The 18,791-nt window shown below is 41.3% G+C and overlaps 1 protein-coding gene across 5 annotated transcripts in view; it reads right to left on the bottom strand.

Moving 5' to 3' along the window:
* The window catches only part of MYRIP (myosin VIIA and Rab interacting protein), a 220,453-nt gene that overhangs the window by 15,051 nt on the left and 186,611 nt on the right, over positions 1 to 18,791 (bottom strand). For all 5 annotated transcript variants that reach the window (XM_072329293.1, XM_072329294.1, XM_072329295.1 and 2 more), the window contains 3 exons: positions 13,694 to 13,871; positions 9,055 to 9,704; positions 3,334 to 3,573 (listed from right to left, as the gene is read on the bottom strand). In XM_072329293.1, the coding sequence (XP_072185394.1) occupies positions 3,334 to 3,573; positions 9,055 to 9,704; positions 13,694 to 13,871 (1,068 nt within the window). The remainder of the gene's footprint in view (positions 1 to 3,333; positions 3,574 to 9,054; positions 9,705 to 13,693; positions 13,872 to 18,791) is intronic.

An 18,791-nucleotide genomic window follows, 5' to 3' on the forward strand; every position in this document is an offset into this window, starting at 1 on the left:
TCTCTGTGATTTAAGGTTGGTAATGTGTTCCAGAATAGAGCTTGAGAACAGAAAACTAATAGCTAACAAAGGCAGCACAGCTAGAATATACTAAAAATATACTAAAAACAGCACTAAAATATACTAAAATACAGTGTTTAGTGTGTGCTCAGAATCTTCAAGTGGGCCGTAGGCAACAAAGCTTTGCTCAGTTAGAGCAACTGTAGATTTACTTTGAAACTTCACGCCCATATCAGAAGATTGGGTCCCTGGCTGAGAATGTCAAACATCAGCCTACAAGACCTGTAATTCCATATACATGTATTCTTCAAAAGACAGGCTTTTAAAGATGACAGTTTACAAGGGCCTCTGACTTTTGAGGCATCTGCAACTACTGGTTCCCTGAAAATATGTTCTTTGTGCTTGTCTTCATCGAGACATGTCAACTACTCATTTGCTAGTTAATGCATGTTTATATATGCTCTAGATTCTGGGTGGTCTTGAGGTGGTCAGGCAGTTGGAATGGACAATCGCTGAAGGTCCCTTCTGATGGAACTATTCTGTTCTATTCTGTTCTACTCCGAGTTTGATATGTCTTTGCATTTCAGATTACCATAGCCATAACTAATTTTATACACTATCAACTTCAGTATCGCACTGAAGGATGTTGATCCGTCACCTTTCCAAAGACAAGGTATGTGTCAGAGGATTTAAATTACCTATATTGATGACTCTCAGGAATAAGAACAAAAGCAGTCTGTTGCCATAAAGCTGAAGCAAGTTCAGCTCTCAATTCCTATGAAGCCATGACTGTGTACAGTACTGGGATATTTTGGTTTCTTCATTATAAGCGAAAATAATACATACTGCGATGATGAATGGCTAAGAGTTTTCTTCAGCAAGCATCAATAAAAAATGAGGAACTGTGAGCATTGTTTTCCTGAATACCATACATCTCTTCTCTTTTAAACTTAAGAAAGTTTTACTGTGAAAAATGTATTAAGAAGTACATTTTTTTAAATAATTGACATACAAATGTTAAAGTAAGATATATGTATATAAAACAAGTAGTACTCTGTAGGTGCACTGAGTAAGTACACCACATATAGGATGTGAAAATTCCATCTACCTAATATAACTGCTCTGCCTTAAAGCCACCACTAGAGGCAGGAGTTTCCAAACATCTGTAGAGAGTGCACCAATTTACTCAGTTTAAGCATTTCATTTCTTCTTCCCCAGTGGTTACTGGGGAACTTCATCAAGTTGTTTTAAGCCAAAAATCTACAGCTTCCATTCAGAGAAATGGGAAACATGGAGACATCAAGCCAAACAGTGAAGATAAAACAGCAGCTACTTCCAGTGTATGGCAGGTAAGAGTCTGGAGGTAAGAATATACACAAGCACAGGCTTGAGGCAGACCCTAGGAGTAAAGAGTTTAGAGATACATCCATAGATTATCCTAGGCAAAGGCACTCTCCATCCTTCTTGATGGAAATGGGACATTCACCTTAGACAGATAATTCATTTCTGTTCATGTTCTTGCTCCCAGAAGGGCTTTTTATTTCAGTCAGTGATGGTCAACATGTCCACATAAGGAGTCCAGTGCTGCCTCTCACTAGTCAAATGTTCTTATCTCCCAGATCCACTCAGGCTTGTCACTGTTTGTTGTGTAGCTTCTCACCTCTCGGGGTCTTGACTGCATAGAAACTCAGCTCTGAACATGACTTGGCCACTTCTTTATTATCCATAACTTGAAATGTATTTTACTCACATGATAAAAAGAATATATGGCATATATGCATGTTCATAAGACTTGATGGGGCATGCTCACCACAGCTGAGGGAGCTGACCCTTGGCATTGGGAAACCGCTCTTCTTCATCTCTGAAAGATGACGATAGTGTGGGGGATGTTGTTGAGCACTGATCCAGAAGCAAATCCTCCTGGAAGCCACTTTGAAACATATGAAAGACAAGAAGGTGACTGGGAGTAGTCAGCATGGATTTATGAAAGGAAAATCACACCTGGCCAATGTGATTGCTTTATACAATGAAGTAAATGACTACTTCACTGGACTCAAAGAGAGCATTAAATGATATCTGGGCTTTAATGAAGCTTTCAGTACTGTCTCTCATAATATCCTCATATGTGAACTGAACAAGTATGGACTGGGTTAGAAAACTGCTGGTCTGAAATGATTGTATTGAGAGGTTTTAAGTCCAACTGAAAGGCAGTCATTAGTTGTATACCACTGTCGCCAGTACTGGGACCAGTATTGTTTATTCTCATCATTATCAGAAACACTGAGTCAGAGTGTACCCTAAATTAGGAGCAGTGGTTGAGACCTGAGATGGCCTTCTTGCCATTCATAAGGACATTGACAAGCTGGAGAAACAGGCTGAAGGGAATTTCATGAAGTTCAACATACGGAAATCCAAATCCTGCATCTGGGGAGGAATTTCCCTTGTATCAGCATAGGCTGGAGACTATCTGGCTGGAAAGTAGCTTGATGGAAAAGGAAATACGATCCTGGAAGACATCAAGTTGCACATAAGCCAGACATGTGCCCTTGCAGAAAAGAAGGCCATCAGCATCTAACAGACAAAGGAAAGAGATTACCCCCCCGCTACATGTTAAATTTAGCTCATCTTTGGTTTTTGTGCTGAACTGAGCAAAAAAAAATGGTTGAACATGGCAACCTACAATATGAAAAGAAGTTCAGAAACAGGAAAAGACTGTATGTTAAGTCCTGTGGGATGACACTGAAGTCAGACTTCTTATTGTATGGGTGAAATGAGTGGAAGATCTCCTCCATTATGAATTGAATTATCCATTATCTGGCACTAGATTGCCATTTTGCTAGAATATGTCACTACTGACGGGAGCTTATTATTTGACAGCATAAAAGGGCTGTAATGTTCTAAGTAAGCACAGAATATTCCTACAAATAGAGACAAAAGAAGAATCTATAACATCAGAATGAGCTGAACAATATTAAGGAGTGCAAACAGCAGGACTGAAAAAAACTTAAACAATCTGGAGAAAGAAAAGGAAATATGGATGTAATTTTAAATAAAAACCTATGAGCAGATTCTCCGTCAGTATAAAGAGACATAATTCCACTAGTGGATCAGTCACTGAACAGTACACAAAGTTCACTCCTTCTGAGTTGATGCTGTAGGCTCACAGGAAGGAACAGTCAAAGCTTTACCTGCACAAGAGCTGCAAGCTCAGAAGTACTTCATGGGCTGAAGTTTTTTTTTAATCAACCATGACTGATTTTCTAGACACAAGTTCCTCTTTCTGGATTATAACTGCTACAGCACTGGACCCACTTCCTTATAATAAGCGCTTACCTTCTTTAACTCCTCCTGAATACTTCTGCCATTTTCTTCTGAGGACAAACTTTCCTTCTGGTTTTCAGGGTCTGTTCTAGGTTCAGACTCTTGTTCTTCACCAGAAGATGTTTCTTTGTCACTCATTTTAGCAGCGAGCTGAAATAACCTGGATTTAAGCTCCTCTTCCATCAGTTCAGGCTTGATATTATGATGTTGATCCTCACTGCTTCTATCTGTTTCTGATAAATCATCCAAATCCTATGAAGAAATTAGAACAGTGTAATTATGGTACAGCTACAAAAGGAAAGCAGTTTCATAGAATAGGGTATAGACACAATCAGTGTGCAGACAGGCTAGAAAGAAAGCAAACAATGTGGGCTGAAAAATAATTACCACATCCTTAGAGAGAAAGGCCAGCAAACCTAAACCTGTTGGATAATGTTTGTCATTCCCGGCTTTTATATCACATTGAATGGAGCTACCAAAATCACTACAGATCTCAGTACAGCTAATGAAATGAAAGCATAAATGGCATTTCTCATTCCCAGTACTTCACTGTCATCACTCTCAGTTACGGTGCATATAAGGAAACCGAAGTGTGAGAAGTAGCTTACTGTGTCAACCTGGCAGTCGTGTCTACCTTCCTTGTCTGCTGGCCTTGAGCATTACTCTTTACTTTCCTAAGGGGTTACTGAAAGCAAGGTTTGAAAAATAACTTCTTTTTTAAAGCAACATTTATTAAGATTTTCAGCTTTCCCAGTGATCGTTACATCAGTGGACCCACTAAAGATATAATTATTTTCCAAACACCAGCCTCCTTAGAACAACGACAGCCTTCAGGGGCATCTTCTTTTCTTACCTCTGAATCCTTAAAGGTGAAAGCACTCAGATGTTTGGTTAAATATGGTGGGTTAAAAACAGACCCGACCACAAGTTTCTCACTTTGCAGGCTGAACAGAAAGAAAGCAAAATCCTTTTACCTGCCTGCCTGGAATGGTGCCTGCTCAACATTTAATTGTGTGCAGAGAAGGCTTTATTTTTTTCTGCCATCCAGGAGGAGGCTATAAAGAACACAGCCTGGGTCCTGGAAGTGGCAGCAGATCTAAGATAATGGTTTGGGGCAATCTTCAGACAGGAAATTATTCCTATTTGGCAGGAAATTTGCCTTGTGCTTTCTTACTGCGACAGGACCAGACACGGCTGGAGAGACTAAAAGCTGCATTTTCTCTGTCGTTTATTTGGAAATACATAAGCAGATTTGCTTTGCACAGCTAGTCTCTCTCTGCAGCCTCGGCAGCAGTGTTTATGGATGGATTAATTGCCTCCAGTTCTCACAGAAAATGTTAAACTCTGATGATTCCCTCAAATCCTCCTCATTCAACTGCTCTTCATGGACTGACATGTTCGCAGTGTCAGCCTTCATCTCTCATACAGTAAACTGTACCGTATTCTCTGGCACTTTCACAGCTTAGTGTTACAATTTGGTAATGAAAAATGCATACCACTAAACTACTATGAGATCTGAAATTTGCTGCTGAATCCATCTATCCAGTAATTCGGAGAAGAACTATCACCATTTAGATAATTTACAGCGCATTTGTATTTGAGGAGATGCAATTCATTAATCTGAGATATTCATTCTTAGTTACCTAGTCTCAGCTAATTACTAGAATCCCTCTTTAATTTGGGCATTTGGGCATTTATTTAATAGGTGCCTCCAAAGATCTACTCTCCTGCTTCCAGATGATGTGGTTTAGGATTACAAGACTTGCTAGTGAGTTCTGACAGCTTTGCACCACGAGTGTAGGCTTCCTCAAGCAAGGGCAGGAAGAGTATGGTTTAGCCTGGAGTTGAGACTGCAAGGGAATCATAGAATCATAGAATTACTCAGGTTAGAAAAGACCTTAAAGATCATCAAGTCCAACTGCAGCCTAACCATAGTACCCTAATTCTAACAACCCTCTGCTAAATCGTATCTCTGAGCACCACATCCAAACGGCTCTTAAACACATCCAGGGACTGTGACTCAACGTCTATTCCAGTGTTTAACTACCCTTTCTGTAAAGAAGTGTTTCCTAATATCCAACCTAAACTTACCTTGGCACAACTTGAGGCCATTTCCCCTCATCCTGTCACCTGTCACCAGTGAGAAGAGACCTGCCCCACTCTCTCTGTAAGCACCCTTCAGATACTGGAAGAGAGCAATAAGGTCTCTCCTCAGCCTCCTTTTCCCCAGACTAAACAGTCCCAGCTTCCTCAGCCTGTCCTCATAGGGTTGATTCTCCAAGCCCTTCACGAGCCTCGTTGCCCTTCTCTGGACCTGCTCCAGTACCTCCATGTCCTTTCTGTACTGAGGTGCCCAAAACTGAACACAGTACTCAAGGTGAGGCCTCATCAATGCCGAGTACAGGGGCAGGATGACTTCCTTAGTCCTGCTCACCACACCATTCCTGACACAAGCCAGGATGCCACTGGCCTTCTTGGCCACCTGGGCACACTGCTGGCTCATATTCAGCCAACTGTCCATCAGCACACCAAAAAAACTCCCCATTCTATGCAGATATAGAACATCAGCATAGAGTCCTGTGGGAGGACACACTTTGCGGGTGTTTATTTTCTTACAGCTGGATTCTTATTACCCATCTTTCTGCTTCCCAGCCTCCTCACATTTAGCAGCTGGAGTATTTACATTTGTAGGAATTGTCAGCTCCTACCTACATGCAGAGATAATGATATCCTGGAACGCTCCATTTTGCTGCTTCTGTTATTGCTGGGCTGCTTGAATTGTGCTTGACTATTTGTGATGAAATGTAACCTCCTTTGTGGGTAATGCATTAGAATCCGTGACAATGAATAAAAATAATAAAGACAATGGAAGGTATTATTTATTTAATAGAAGCTCTCTTAAACTTCATTATTCTTTACTGGTCACACTTTTGATCTATCTGCTAAGTTTAGTGACATCCTTCTGTTCCTATAAATCATTGTGCAAGTTCCTATTAGCATGTATCAGCAGTAAATAACACTAACATCTGCAAACAAGAATGAAAGGGCTGCTGGTTTATCTGAGAGCAGAGCCTGAGGCTCTGACATAGCCACACTAGAAGTAAATCAAGTAGGTTTAACACAAGTGTAAATCCTTCGGCAGACAATGAAATAGGAAATGCACTTTTCCTAATACACACTGGACAAACCCTTGCAAGCAAATGGCTGATAACTCAGAGTAATCTCAGTGAAGGCAAAAGCCTCAAAATAAAGCAAGCAAGACAAATACTGCCTCTGAGGATCCAGAAGTTACTGCTGTACTATAAACCCTGGACAAAAAAGAATCATTTGAATAGGAAACAGATTAGAAACTCCAGTTCTCAGGTGAAGATGACGCAGATTGTGAGTTTGCAGGCAGATTCTCAGTGAGAACTGGGGCAATTTCAGGACACCTGATCCCATAAATAAACCCTGAGCACCATCCTGTGGGCACCAGCAGTCCCACAGCGCTACTCCTTACCTGGCTGCAGGGCAGGAAAGCTACAGTGTATGGCGAAGGTCTTCTGATAAAAGAATCAAACTTGCTATGAGGGTACCCTCATCACTGGAAGCAATTAAGTGACTCTACTTTCCATCAGGCATCTAAGAACTACAGCTACACTAAGCAATGTCTCCTCTCAAAATGATAATGAAAGCCAATAAAGCCCCAACAATAACGATGATGAAAATAGTGTAGTAAAGAAACAAATTAAAAAAGAAAGCCCAGTGCTTAGACCGCTAAACTGAAATCTTCTAAGACATGGATGAAAACATAACTGTTAAGAAGTTACCGTGTTATTACTACGATGCAATAAAATATGGAAGGAGTATATTTCTTCACCACAATTTACATGTGATCAGCTGTTCACTGTCTGACGTCATGATGCAATTTGGTGTGTTTTCAGCAAATTCTCTTTGATCTCAGCATGTGAAAATCTACACAGAATGAAAACTACACAATGAAACTTCCTTAAGCTGACAGTCAGCAGTTCACTACGCACGTATGCTACCACTTTTTGCAAACTGTTTACACTTAGGTCTCTCTCTGATGTAGCCTCCATGGTTCTACCTACATCAAGGCAGTACTTTGGGGATCACATGAAATCCCCGCATCCCTTTAGTTTTATTTTTCCAAGAAATGGAAATGATGCCTGGTTCATTTACTATAATAGCTCAAATCCACTCTGAGACACAAACTGGTCTGCTGAAGGATGCAGTCACATGCATCTGGAGGCACCCAACTTTTCTGCTCTCCATTGGAGGAACATCTGCAGGATTTATCTACAACAGAACAGTAGAAATAGGAAGCCAGAATACAAAATAGACACACACAGAACATGCACAAATACGTGAAGCCAGAAATGGAAAGACAGATGTCTGTGTACAAAATATAGTCCTTGTGGAGTCCCTGGAAAAGTCCCTAGAACATCCCATCTGATGCGCTAAGAGGCCTTTAATGGCCACTGAAGTGCTGCTAGAGCATATCACATATCAAAGTCCCCTTCAAAATCTGTAGCTTATAAACATATGAGGACACGACTATAAATGAGTCAGCGCAGAACACCCACACCTGCCTCCTAGAAGCAGATGGATACATACAGAATTAACTACAGTTTATCCTACATTAAAAGCCTGCTTAAAACCTAGAACCCCGATCTTGACCAAAGATCAGTTGTACCAGGAGAGATATGTATCAATTGTTTCCTGGAGAGATACGGGCTAGTAGCAAAAGCAAACAATTCCAGACATCCTAACACTGCTCAGACAGCTTTAAAGATCAGATTGTGATCAGAAGTATAGGGAGAAGACGGCATTTATCTCCTTGCTTCAGACTCACCACTGCAGTATCACAGCAATGATCCAGCTATAGGAGGTGAGAGGAGTAGGACACAGGAAATGGAACCAGACAAGGGGTTAGCATTCTCCCCCACCAGACTGAGAAGCATGCCTGCATGGCAGATAAATGCTGGGGGACAACTGGATTCCTTACATAATACCAGCCTCTGGCTTGAATAAATCCTAAACAGAGAAGACTTCTTTGCTTTCATGTCATCTCCTACATGTTTAAGATAAATGTTTTGGGATTGCTTTGATGACTTTAAGTTCTATGATCAGTGTTGTTGTTTTTTCAAGTCAGAGCACTAACATTCTGTTTGCTTCTTAAATTCAAATCACTTAAATGGAAGCAGTTTGTGAACACTCACCATAACACACCAGAACTGAAACAATCAAGTGATTAATTAAAAGCAGACAGTATTTGGACCATATTTCAAAATCACTCCTTCCTGCATTTCTACTGCTCACTTTATCCTGCACCAGGACATTTGCAAGCAGCAGGGTGAGGACTCCCAGGCATGTGAGTTAGTTCTTACTCCAAGAACAAAGGAGTAAAACAAACAAAACCTACAAGTTGATTACTCAACATTTGTTGGTTGTTGGCAAATTCTGACTTTTTCTTAAGGAGCACTGTATTTTTCAGCATTACTGATGCAACTGATCGTATGGAAGTGGCATATCTGAGAAAGAAGCAAAGCCTGTTCATGGTATATTTAACACTTTACCTCTGGTTTCTCCTCGGTTATGAGGCATGACAAAGATAAGGCTTGCAAGAACATTCCAGCTCCCACTCACAATTCATATGTTACTGCCAGCACAGTTTAATTAGTTTTGCCTAGATATTTTTTTTTAGAATGCATTCAGTAAGATCACAATTACCTGACTTAAATTCTTCACGTTGCCTTTTGTGTGATTTTTTCCTTCACATAACTCTTCAGAGATTGTTTTGTTCTTTCTCCACCTTCTTGATCTCTTTTCTAGATCATACTGAACTTCTTCAGTCTCACTGCTATCTGAATACTCCAAGCTGGTTGCCTGTGGGTTGAAATTTACATCCAGTTCTCCATGGAAATGCTTTTTTTCCATTCTGGGCACATCGCTCTGAGTTCTGCTTTGTAACCAGAGAAGTCTGTTAGGTCCTTTAGCTTCCTGGGAAGAGTTTACTGATGACGTTTCAGAATCAGAGAAGAGTGTCTCAGTATTAGTGTATAACCCAGAGGAAGGTGAGGTGACTGCCTGGTACTGATCATTGCCATAAACCCATTCAGAATCATACCGGGAATTGGTACAATAGAAATCATCTGGTAATTGCCGAGGTCTCCGCCGCAGCTTGTTCAAGGCCACATTCCAGTCGTAATCGTCCTTGCTGTCTGAGCCCATCTCATCATAAGCAGACACAACGCTGGATTCATTCTCCAAAGCTTCAAATACTTGACTCTTTGGTTTGGCGAGCATTCGAGGGCGAGGCAAAGAGACATTCTGCAAAGCTACCCAGTTGCCATCGGTGCTTTGTAAAACAGGAGGCGGATCTATGAAAGTGAAAGAAGAACAAACTTTTCAGATATCATACATTATCACAGTGTGATGAGCTCTTGATGCCAGCTTGCAGTTAACTGCCCACAGACTGCAGCTTTCAACAAAACCAATGGACAAACTCACGTGTTGCTGCTACCATGAATTCTCTCATGTTCTAAGCTATGCTGCCATTCTTCTAATCAGAAGTCAGCACTTAAAGTCATGGTGATGTCAACTTGAAATATGAGAATGCTTAAACCAAGGCTTTTGTTTGGTTGGTTTTGTTTTTTTTCCTGAAATAAATATTAGGAAAGGACGAAGGAACTCCAGTACACAGAGATCTATGAACCCCGTATGTTGCTTACGTCTTTGATTCTGTGGGCAGCTTTGGCACCCCACCTCAAAAAGAAAAGATGGAAAAAGGATGGAGAAGAGCAACAAAGTATGAGCCAGTTTCTGAACAGGCTTCCATTTAAGGAACAATCAAGCCAGAGCTCTGTGCTCTGGAGAAGGCAGGGGATACATATTGGAAGAGATGGGGGAATCTCCTTCAGCCTAATCACTACAGGACATAAAGTAAAACTAGTGAAATCTAGGTTCAACAAAAGACAAAAATAAATAAATAAGGGCTGTAATGGGTAACAGACCTGCCTAAATATATTAGGGATGCCTGAAATGAATCTGTAATAAAATGGAGATGGCTATGGATATGGAAGAGAAATCCACTGAAAGTTACTTAATACAGAAAAAGACTTCCAGCTGATGTACACTCTTTATTATTAAAGCTGATATAGGAAGAAGACAAAATATCAAGCATGAGAATCGTTCTCACAAATTAGGAGCTCTCTTATGTCTCCAGCAATGCTCACTCATTTCAGCACAGGACTTCCTTGAGAGAAAGAAGACCGCCTTTCCTTAAGAACGTCACTTCTTTCAAACAAAGCAATCAGCTTTGGGAGACATGAATCTCCAAAAGAAATTGAATTCAGTTGTGCCATATTACACAAAAGTAATGCAGTGGATTCCCATACCATTATGTTTTTTTTTTCTCTCCAAAAACCACATCCTTTGATTTTGTTTAGCAACTACACATAAGAATCATCCTCAGTTATCTGAAGAAAGGAGAGGAAAATAACTAATTACATCTTAGAGGGTATGCAGGAAGGAAAGGCAACCCACTGAGAAATTCACATTCAAAAACCATCAGATCATATGAAATGGGTCCTTCCAATTTTCCAAACCAAAAGTCACTCATTTGAAAGAATGGATTTTGCGCTCAGCTCTTAGGGTCTACATTACAATTTATCCAAGAGAAAATTAGAATAGATTTTAAGAAGTCTCATTAGGAAACCATTGCAAAAAGGGGGAAAAAAAATGCAAAGTCAGTATTCGTCTCTTGAGTCATCATTTAAACCAGCGTAATCAAAATGAATTGTGAACTGCTTTTTGGCTACATGACTACAAAAGCCCACTAATGTTGCCACTTTAAACTCTTGGCTAAGATTTCCTGCTTTTTCTGCAGCCTAATACAAGCTATTTACTACTTATGCGTAAGATCTTATTTACACATATTAGCACATTCAGCTGTTTAATATAAGCTCTACAGGCAGCTCGGTTTCATCACAGATATGGCTCTTAGATGAAAGAAACAGAGCAAATCTTCTAAATAGAGTACCTGAAAAGAAATTGGGTCAATTTGCCATTCTGCTCTGGTTAAGCAACTGTTAAGTACTAAATTGCTGAACAGTTGAATTCAATGGGATCGAAGTGGGTTCTTAAATTTAAGTACATAATCAACTGCTTTACTGAAAATAGGCTTCCAACTAAAATGCCCAGGAAAACAACATTTCTGACAGGGTACTAAAGGAACAGTTCACAAATAAAGGTACTTAGTTACTAAGTCACATTTTAATACTACTTTATTACCACTCAATTTTCAGGTAGAGGACACTATTCATGCTGTCTAATTTTCAGCCTCCCAGGTTCTCTAATACCACTCAATTGGCATTACAGAAACACAAATGGAATTGATGGGAAGTCCCATCAGGGATTGCTGCGGGGATCAGATGCAGCAGCTCTACAGCTGCCTCAAGAGAAGGCTTAGGAATGAGCAGCTCCTGTATCCTGGAGGAATAACAGCAAGAGGTAGGTCAGCTCTGCTGCTGTGTCCCTTGGAGCCAGAGCTGCTGCTAAAATGAGCAATTCAGTATCTCCAGTTGTGCCAACATGATCATTAGTGTGCCTGTGAGGATGAAAACGAACCTGCTCTTTTGTGCAGCAGTTACCTGACATGGCCTCACAAAAAATAAGGCCAGAACAAGAGAGGCAGAGGAAACTGGTGCCCCAACAGCAGAAGCCACATTCTTCAGTGACAGACTGTACTTAACTGTACTCTAATCCATGGTGCTGGCTTAGTAACGGGGCTAATTTATGATGCTGCTCCACTTTTCTTTTACCACATTCACATTCATATCTGATGCACACAGAGAGAGAGGGCATTCAGTCTAGGGGAACTGCTTGTCTGTGAAGTTCTCACCCATACAGCTTCATCAAACCTGCAGGGCTGCACAGGTGAATTCATCAGGGTAGAAAATAAATGTGATGGAAGGAAATTCAAACTTGCATCATTTCACTGTTTGGTTCACTATGTAGCCTCACAAACATTAACTTGTGCAGTAGAAGGGAGGCTACAGACATCTGCAAACTCCTTTCACTGAAGCACAAATAACTAGGAAAAAAAAACAACAGAGCACTTAGGCTCCTGTATCTTAAAAGGTTCGAAACACATCCAAATTGGATGCCTAATGCTTTGTAATACTCCAAAATCAACTTCCGAAAGGCCCAGATTTTGAATCTGTTATTGGAAAAAAAACAATGGTAGGATAAGCAATAATACAGTCCAATGCAATCATGACACACTCAGCATTTGCCGTCTTCCAGTACCTGAAAGGTTCTTACAGTGAGAGTGGGGCAGGTCTCTTCTCACTAGTGACATGTGACAGGATGAGGGGAAATGGCCTCAAGTTGCGCCAGGGCAAGTTTAGGTTGGATATTAGAAGGAACTTCTTTACAGAAAGGGTGTTTAGGTACTGGAATGGGCTCCCCAAGGAGGTGGTTGAATCACCATCCCTGGATGTGTTTAAGAGCCATTTGGATGTGGTACTCAGGGATATGATTTAGCAGAGGTTTGTTGTTGTGGTGTTGTTTCGTGGTTGTTTTTTAAGAGATAGGCTACTGGTTAGGCTGCAGTTGGACTTGATGATCTTCAAGGTCTTTTCCAACCTGAGTAATTCTATGATTCTATGATTACCAAACAGACATACAGACATAGACACCTCTGCAAGCACAGATGCCAGCAGAAATTTCCTAGATGAGACCTTTGCTTTATGTCTTATTTATTCCACTGTGCAGCCTACTGTAAGGATCCTGCTTTAGCAGGGGGTAGAACTCTGTGAACCCTAGAGGTCCCTTTCAACCTCTGCAATTCTATGTACATGATAAAAGTGAAAAACAAGTGACAAGGTAAACAACTTGACCACAAGTATGTCAAGCATGTGCTAATGTGCTGATATCAACAAAAGAGGAAGTGCCCTGTAAGTGACCTTTAGGCTCATTAAGGCTTATTAACACGTTAAAAATCATATCCACCAACAGCGGAAAAAGATGGACATGAGACAGCAGCTACCCCTCCCTAGACAGAGGAAACCTTCTAGCTCCATAATATGCTTCTCTAGTAAAGATGAAAGAGAACAGCCAATTAGAAACTGTCAAGGGAAATGTTAGTGACCATCCTTCTAGTCGGGGATGTGCTTGCTTTGCAAAGGACCACACAGCACCTGATTCTGTGAAGAATCAAAACAGAGACCTTGGTTGTGGATCCTGACTTCGTGTGCTTACTGGCAATGTGCACTGCGTGTGAACCTAATCCCTATTACAGATAACAGCAGGACTGAAAACCAAAAAAAAAAAAAAAAAGAATCATATTCGTACTAGAAATATTTACTTGTTTCATTTAGCCTGTCCACACTTTTCCAGCTGGGTAATGCAGAGAGCTTGCGTTCCTTCTGTTTCTTGAACTGTTCTTTCTGCTGCCTCCAAAGAGCCTCAGTCACAGACGATGCAGGGTCGAGTCCTTTGCTGGGTGCATCTTCACTAGCCAGGGAGAATGCTGATTGAGACCTCTGTGAGAATAAAAATCAAAGAGCATAATTTAATAATAGAAACATTTAATTATCAGACTCCTCTGTAATTAGCATGAACATTCTGTTGCCTGTGGAAGTGTGGGGCCTGTGAGCATCCAGAAAAGGAATTTAATGCGTTCAAAAGAATTGTTTCAGTGCTAGGTTGCTTACCCCTGTGTCTGTCTGATGTTATGCAAGAAGGCGGGGAGCTGTTTGTACTACCAGAGGCCAGATGGAAAGAAGCAATTAAGGTATAACTGTTCTGAATGTGCTTGGTGAGCTCTGATATCTACCAGTTCCAATTCAAGCTAGCCAGAAAGAGATCCTATTGTGGTGAGACATGATGATCTATTGTTGGCTCAACAGGCCATCTGCTGTAACAACATTCAGAAGTTAAAAATTAAAAAGAAAATGCAAACAAACAGCCTGTTCCCCAGAAATAAATCTGCAACTCAACCGATGTTAATGCCAAGTTCTTTTGTTTGCTAGGACACACATATCACACAATACGCTGGGCAGTTTCGTGCAATCAACAAAACCAACAATTGCACACCTATCTTTTTGCAGTAAGGTCACATTTCAAGCCCAAATGTGGTAACACATGGCTGTGATTGGCTAATGAGCCCTGACTGTGACTGAGGGGAAAGGGTCTTCCTTCATCAGAGCTCTGCTTTGCACTTGCAGTAGATGAGGAAAAGGATAACTTGTCTTTGAGATACTTCCAAGTCCCTTCAATTCCCAAGTAAGCATAAACACTACTGGGAGTCCTCACTGCTGTGGGAGCAATGCTTACATGGCTATTGTGGCTGTGCCTCCTCCCATCTGAAACGCTCCTGTGTGTGCCCTGTGGGACCGTGCCAGAAGATTTCATTAACTGTAAATCTTCCCATTAACTGCAAAACTTTACATTTTTGCAGTTATTTCGGACCAGTTCATGTCTGCCACATACTCTGAGATTTTTTGTGTTAAAGCTGCCCCATCTTGAGAATGGCATGTGGTTGTGACTGTCTCCATTTGCCCAGTACTAAGAATATTCCTTTAAGGAGAACGCGGCAGACAAAGGGACAAGAGATGCTGAGGAACCCAGAAGTAGTATCCTACAGTCTCTATTTTCCCTTATTACTAAAAGAACTGAATCATAAGGAGGAGAAAAAAAATAATCAGGAAAACTTAAGCAGTTTGCTTAATGATAACCTGGGCTTAGATAATGAAAGCAACATGCTTTTCCTTATTTATGTATAATCTGTAGGTTTGACAGCTTCAACTAGTGTTTTGTTTAAATGGCAGCTTCTCACCTGCCTACTCACCATTTCATAAACATCCCAGTAAGGTTGCATCACGGCAATGGCAGTGTTTGCACTTAGCTCTCAGCTAACTTGAGATCTGCTAACAGCTTCACTGTGATGACACAAAATCTGGCATGGGTTGCAAATCTCAGGGAAGGAGCCCAGCAAATCCTCTGCAGACCTCTGAAGACCTCTTCCTCTGCAGCACTGCTGCAAGCAATACCCCCTGTGCAACCTAAAGCCAACTCGAGTGCATATACACAGTTAGGTAGATACATCCTTCAGACAGACTGAATTATATGCTATACCACAAATGATTTTAAAGAGGAGAGGGCTATCTTAAGAGCTTGATTGACAAACGGCACTGAAAGACAGGGAATCATGCTGTTCAATGTGCTGTAGCAGCCCAGGACCACAAACACATTGGAAATGTCTTACTGAAGATAATTTGATTATTTTAAGTTGTGTACTGAAGCCTTTGGGTCAGGCCTGAGGGAAGCTGCCTACAGCCTCTGTCAGCTTTCTATGGACAGCACAAAACCAGTAATACGCTGAATCTACTGCTAATTCTCAGGAAAGTTCCTCTAAATACAGGAAAGAAAAAACAACCAAGAAGCCTCCAAAGCTTGGCTTGAGGCCATCCTTGTCCTTTTTTCTACTCCTCATTTAAATTTTTCATGAAATCTGTCTTAGATTGCTCTGCTACCTCTTCTCACTGAAGATGATTCAATGTCACAGGGGGTTGAAGGAGAGAAGGACGGCTTGACTGCACCTCTGCATTCACATTGTAAAAGGGTGAAATGATGCTTCTGTAGGGGCTGTTGAACTAGCACACTTCATAGCTACTTTTACAGCTGTTTGGTTGTCTTATCTGGACAGACCAGGAAATGGCAGTGCCCTAATCAGCTCCAATTAAGTTGTAAATGAAGGGACTGGGCCATTTCTTGCTCTGAAAGCCAGTTTCAGTTAAGGTTGGAAGAACGCGTAGTGGTATTGTTATATTCAGATATGTATGGGTGGAGTACAAGTGTAAATATTCTCCCCTAGGAGCATGACTGGTACAACCACAGGTAGTCCTGATCACTACAAAAAAAGGAGTGCCAATACCCAAGCCTGTTGCAGGAATACAAAGAAGTACACCCTGGCATGAGAACACATCAGTCTACAGTGGCATAGATATGCCCCTTTTTTTCAATGCACAAAAGCAAGCACTGCCTGTAAATCCATCACTAATTAATTACTGTTCTGACTGGTGACTGTATTTGATGAGAAAATGATTCACAACCTCCTTTTGTTTCTTTTGGGATTAAAAGTAGAGACAAACTAGAAAGTCAGGCATTTAAGGTGACACAGCAAAAGCTCTAACCTCAGTTGGCAGATCAACCAGCTGGCACAGGTAACTCAGCAGCTGTACAGCTAAGAGGGTTCTGTGTGGCCTACCAGCCTGCATATGTGCCGGCTGATTGCACTGCCATGTGAGGGAGCAGGACTGGAAGCTTACCTGGTACTCTGTACAGCTGTGTGTAGAGGCAGAGGGGAGACTGAGGGAAGGCCAGCTGCACTGACAGTCAGTTGGCATTGGAAAAAGGAGCATGTGTTGACTGAATGAAGGAGTCATGGCCCTGCATCTTAACCTACTGCCTACAAACTTGAACAGCAATTAGATCTCACAATGACATACCAACCCAGTGCATTTGCCACAAGAATTCAAATAATACAACAGTCTAAAGACTTTCAAAAGGGGAGAGAAGTGTAGGAGCTTTGTTTTATAAAGACAGAAGAGGTCAAGAGGGCTCTTCTTGACCAGCTAAAGCTACTGGCACCTTTTCTAACCAGAGGTTCTGTTTTGTCAGAGAGTGATAACCTGTCAGTCAAGTGCGAATTACACTATCCTGTTTGCAGTCAGACATTGAAGTACTGCAACTGTTAGCTTCTGCAATAAACTTATACATCAGCAGATGGCATTGCAACCATACAGGTCACTTGCTGTGTTCCCTGTACATGCTGCTCCCTCTGAGGTCCATGCTGCATATTGAATTGCTGTGCAGTACATCACAGCACACAAAATACAGTTACAGCATTCCCAACGCTTCAGTTAGATGAGTGCCCACCAAATCCTACCTATTGGCATCTGCTCTGCGATGTCTGTTTCAAAAAGAAATCCCAAACACTTTATTACTTTCTTTCCCCCACCTATTCAGGCACTTTCTTCTGCATAACTATAAAGACTTAATGAAGAAAACTTAGCCTTCATAGAATCATAGAATCATAGAATTACCCAGGTTGGAAAAGACCTTGAAGATCATCAAGTCCAACCACAGCCTAACCAGTAGCCTATCTCTTAAAAAACCTCTGCTAAATCATATCCCTGAGTACCACATCCAAACGGCTCTTAAACACATCCAGGGATGGTGATTCAACCACCTCCTTGGGGAGCCCATTCCAGTACCTAACCACCCTTTCTGTAAAGAAGTTCTTCCTAATATCCAACCTAAACTTGCCCTGGCGCAACTTGAGGCCATTTCCCCTCGTCCTGTCACTTGTCACTAGTGAGAAGAGACCTGCCCCACTCTCACTGTAAGAACCCTTCAGGTACTGGAAGACGGCAATAAGGTCTCCCCTCAGCCTCCTCTTCCTCAGACTAAACAGCCCCAGCTTCCTTAGCCTCTCCTCATAGGGCTGATTCTCCAAGCCCTTCACGAGCCTCGTTGCCCTTCTCTGGACCTGCTCCAGTACCTCCATATCTTTCTTGTGCTGAGGTGCCCAAAACTGGACACAGTACTCGAGGTGAGGCCTCACCAATGCCGAGTACAGGGGCAGGATGACTTCCTTAGTCCTGCTCACCACACCATTCTTGATGCAAGCCAGGATGCCATTGGCCTTCTTGGCCACCCGGGCACACTGTCGGCTCATGTTCAGTCATGCATCAATCAGTACCCCCAGGTCCATTTCCTCCACACAGTCCTCCAGCCACTCCGCCCCAAAAACTTCATCTTGTTCTTGGTTATCACTAAAAGCAATCTGCTTTCTATGTATAGTCTTGTATAGGCAATATGATTTCTGAAGATTAAAGAAGGATAGGATAAAAACTAATCACATGCAAAGTCTATTATTACATAAACATTCCATCACCTGAACATCTGTAAGAATTTACAGGTCATGCTTTGGAACACCAAATAACTAAAACCAGAATAAGTTACCTTAAGAAAGAACTTTTTTTTTTTTTACAAAAACACACTTGCAAATATTGAATCTAAAGTTAATAAACTATGGATTGTTTACCTTGAATATCTGTCATGTATGTACACATACTATTTAGAGGGAGAATATGCAAATTTTGCTCTACATTCTTTCTCAAAAGATGAAATGGTGTAATTAATGGGTAATTCCTCCTGCTTCTAAACAGAAGCCAGAGTAGTATTACAAAATAGGACCCAAAAGCAACTAATTGAAGCCTACAGAGGATATTCTGGATCATGCATGTTTTTCCCCTCAGTTCTCTTCCACTTTACCCTATTTCTTTTGTTTATTTTAAGTAGCAAAACTCTAATTTATCTGCACTTATCTGGAATGGATAAATGACTCTCTTAAACCTACGGTGCCACAAGTGTAAGGCAGCTGCAGAGCCTCCATG

The sequence above is a fragment of the Excalfactoria chinensis genome, chromosome 2 (assembly GCF_039878825.1).
Source record: "Excalfactoria chinensis isolate bCotChi1 chromosome 2, bCotChi1.hap2, whole genome shotgun sequence".
Classification (NCBI taxonomy): domain Eukaryota; kingdom Metazoa; phylum Chordata; class Aves; order Galliformes; family Phasianidae; genus Excalfactoria; species Excalfactoria chinensis.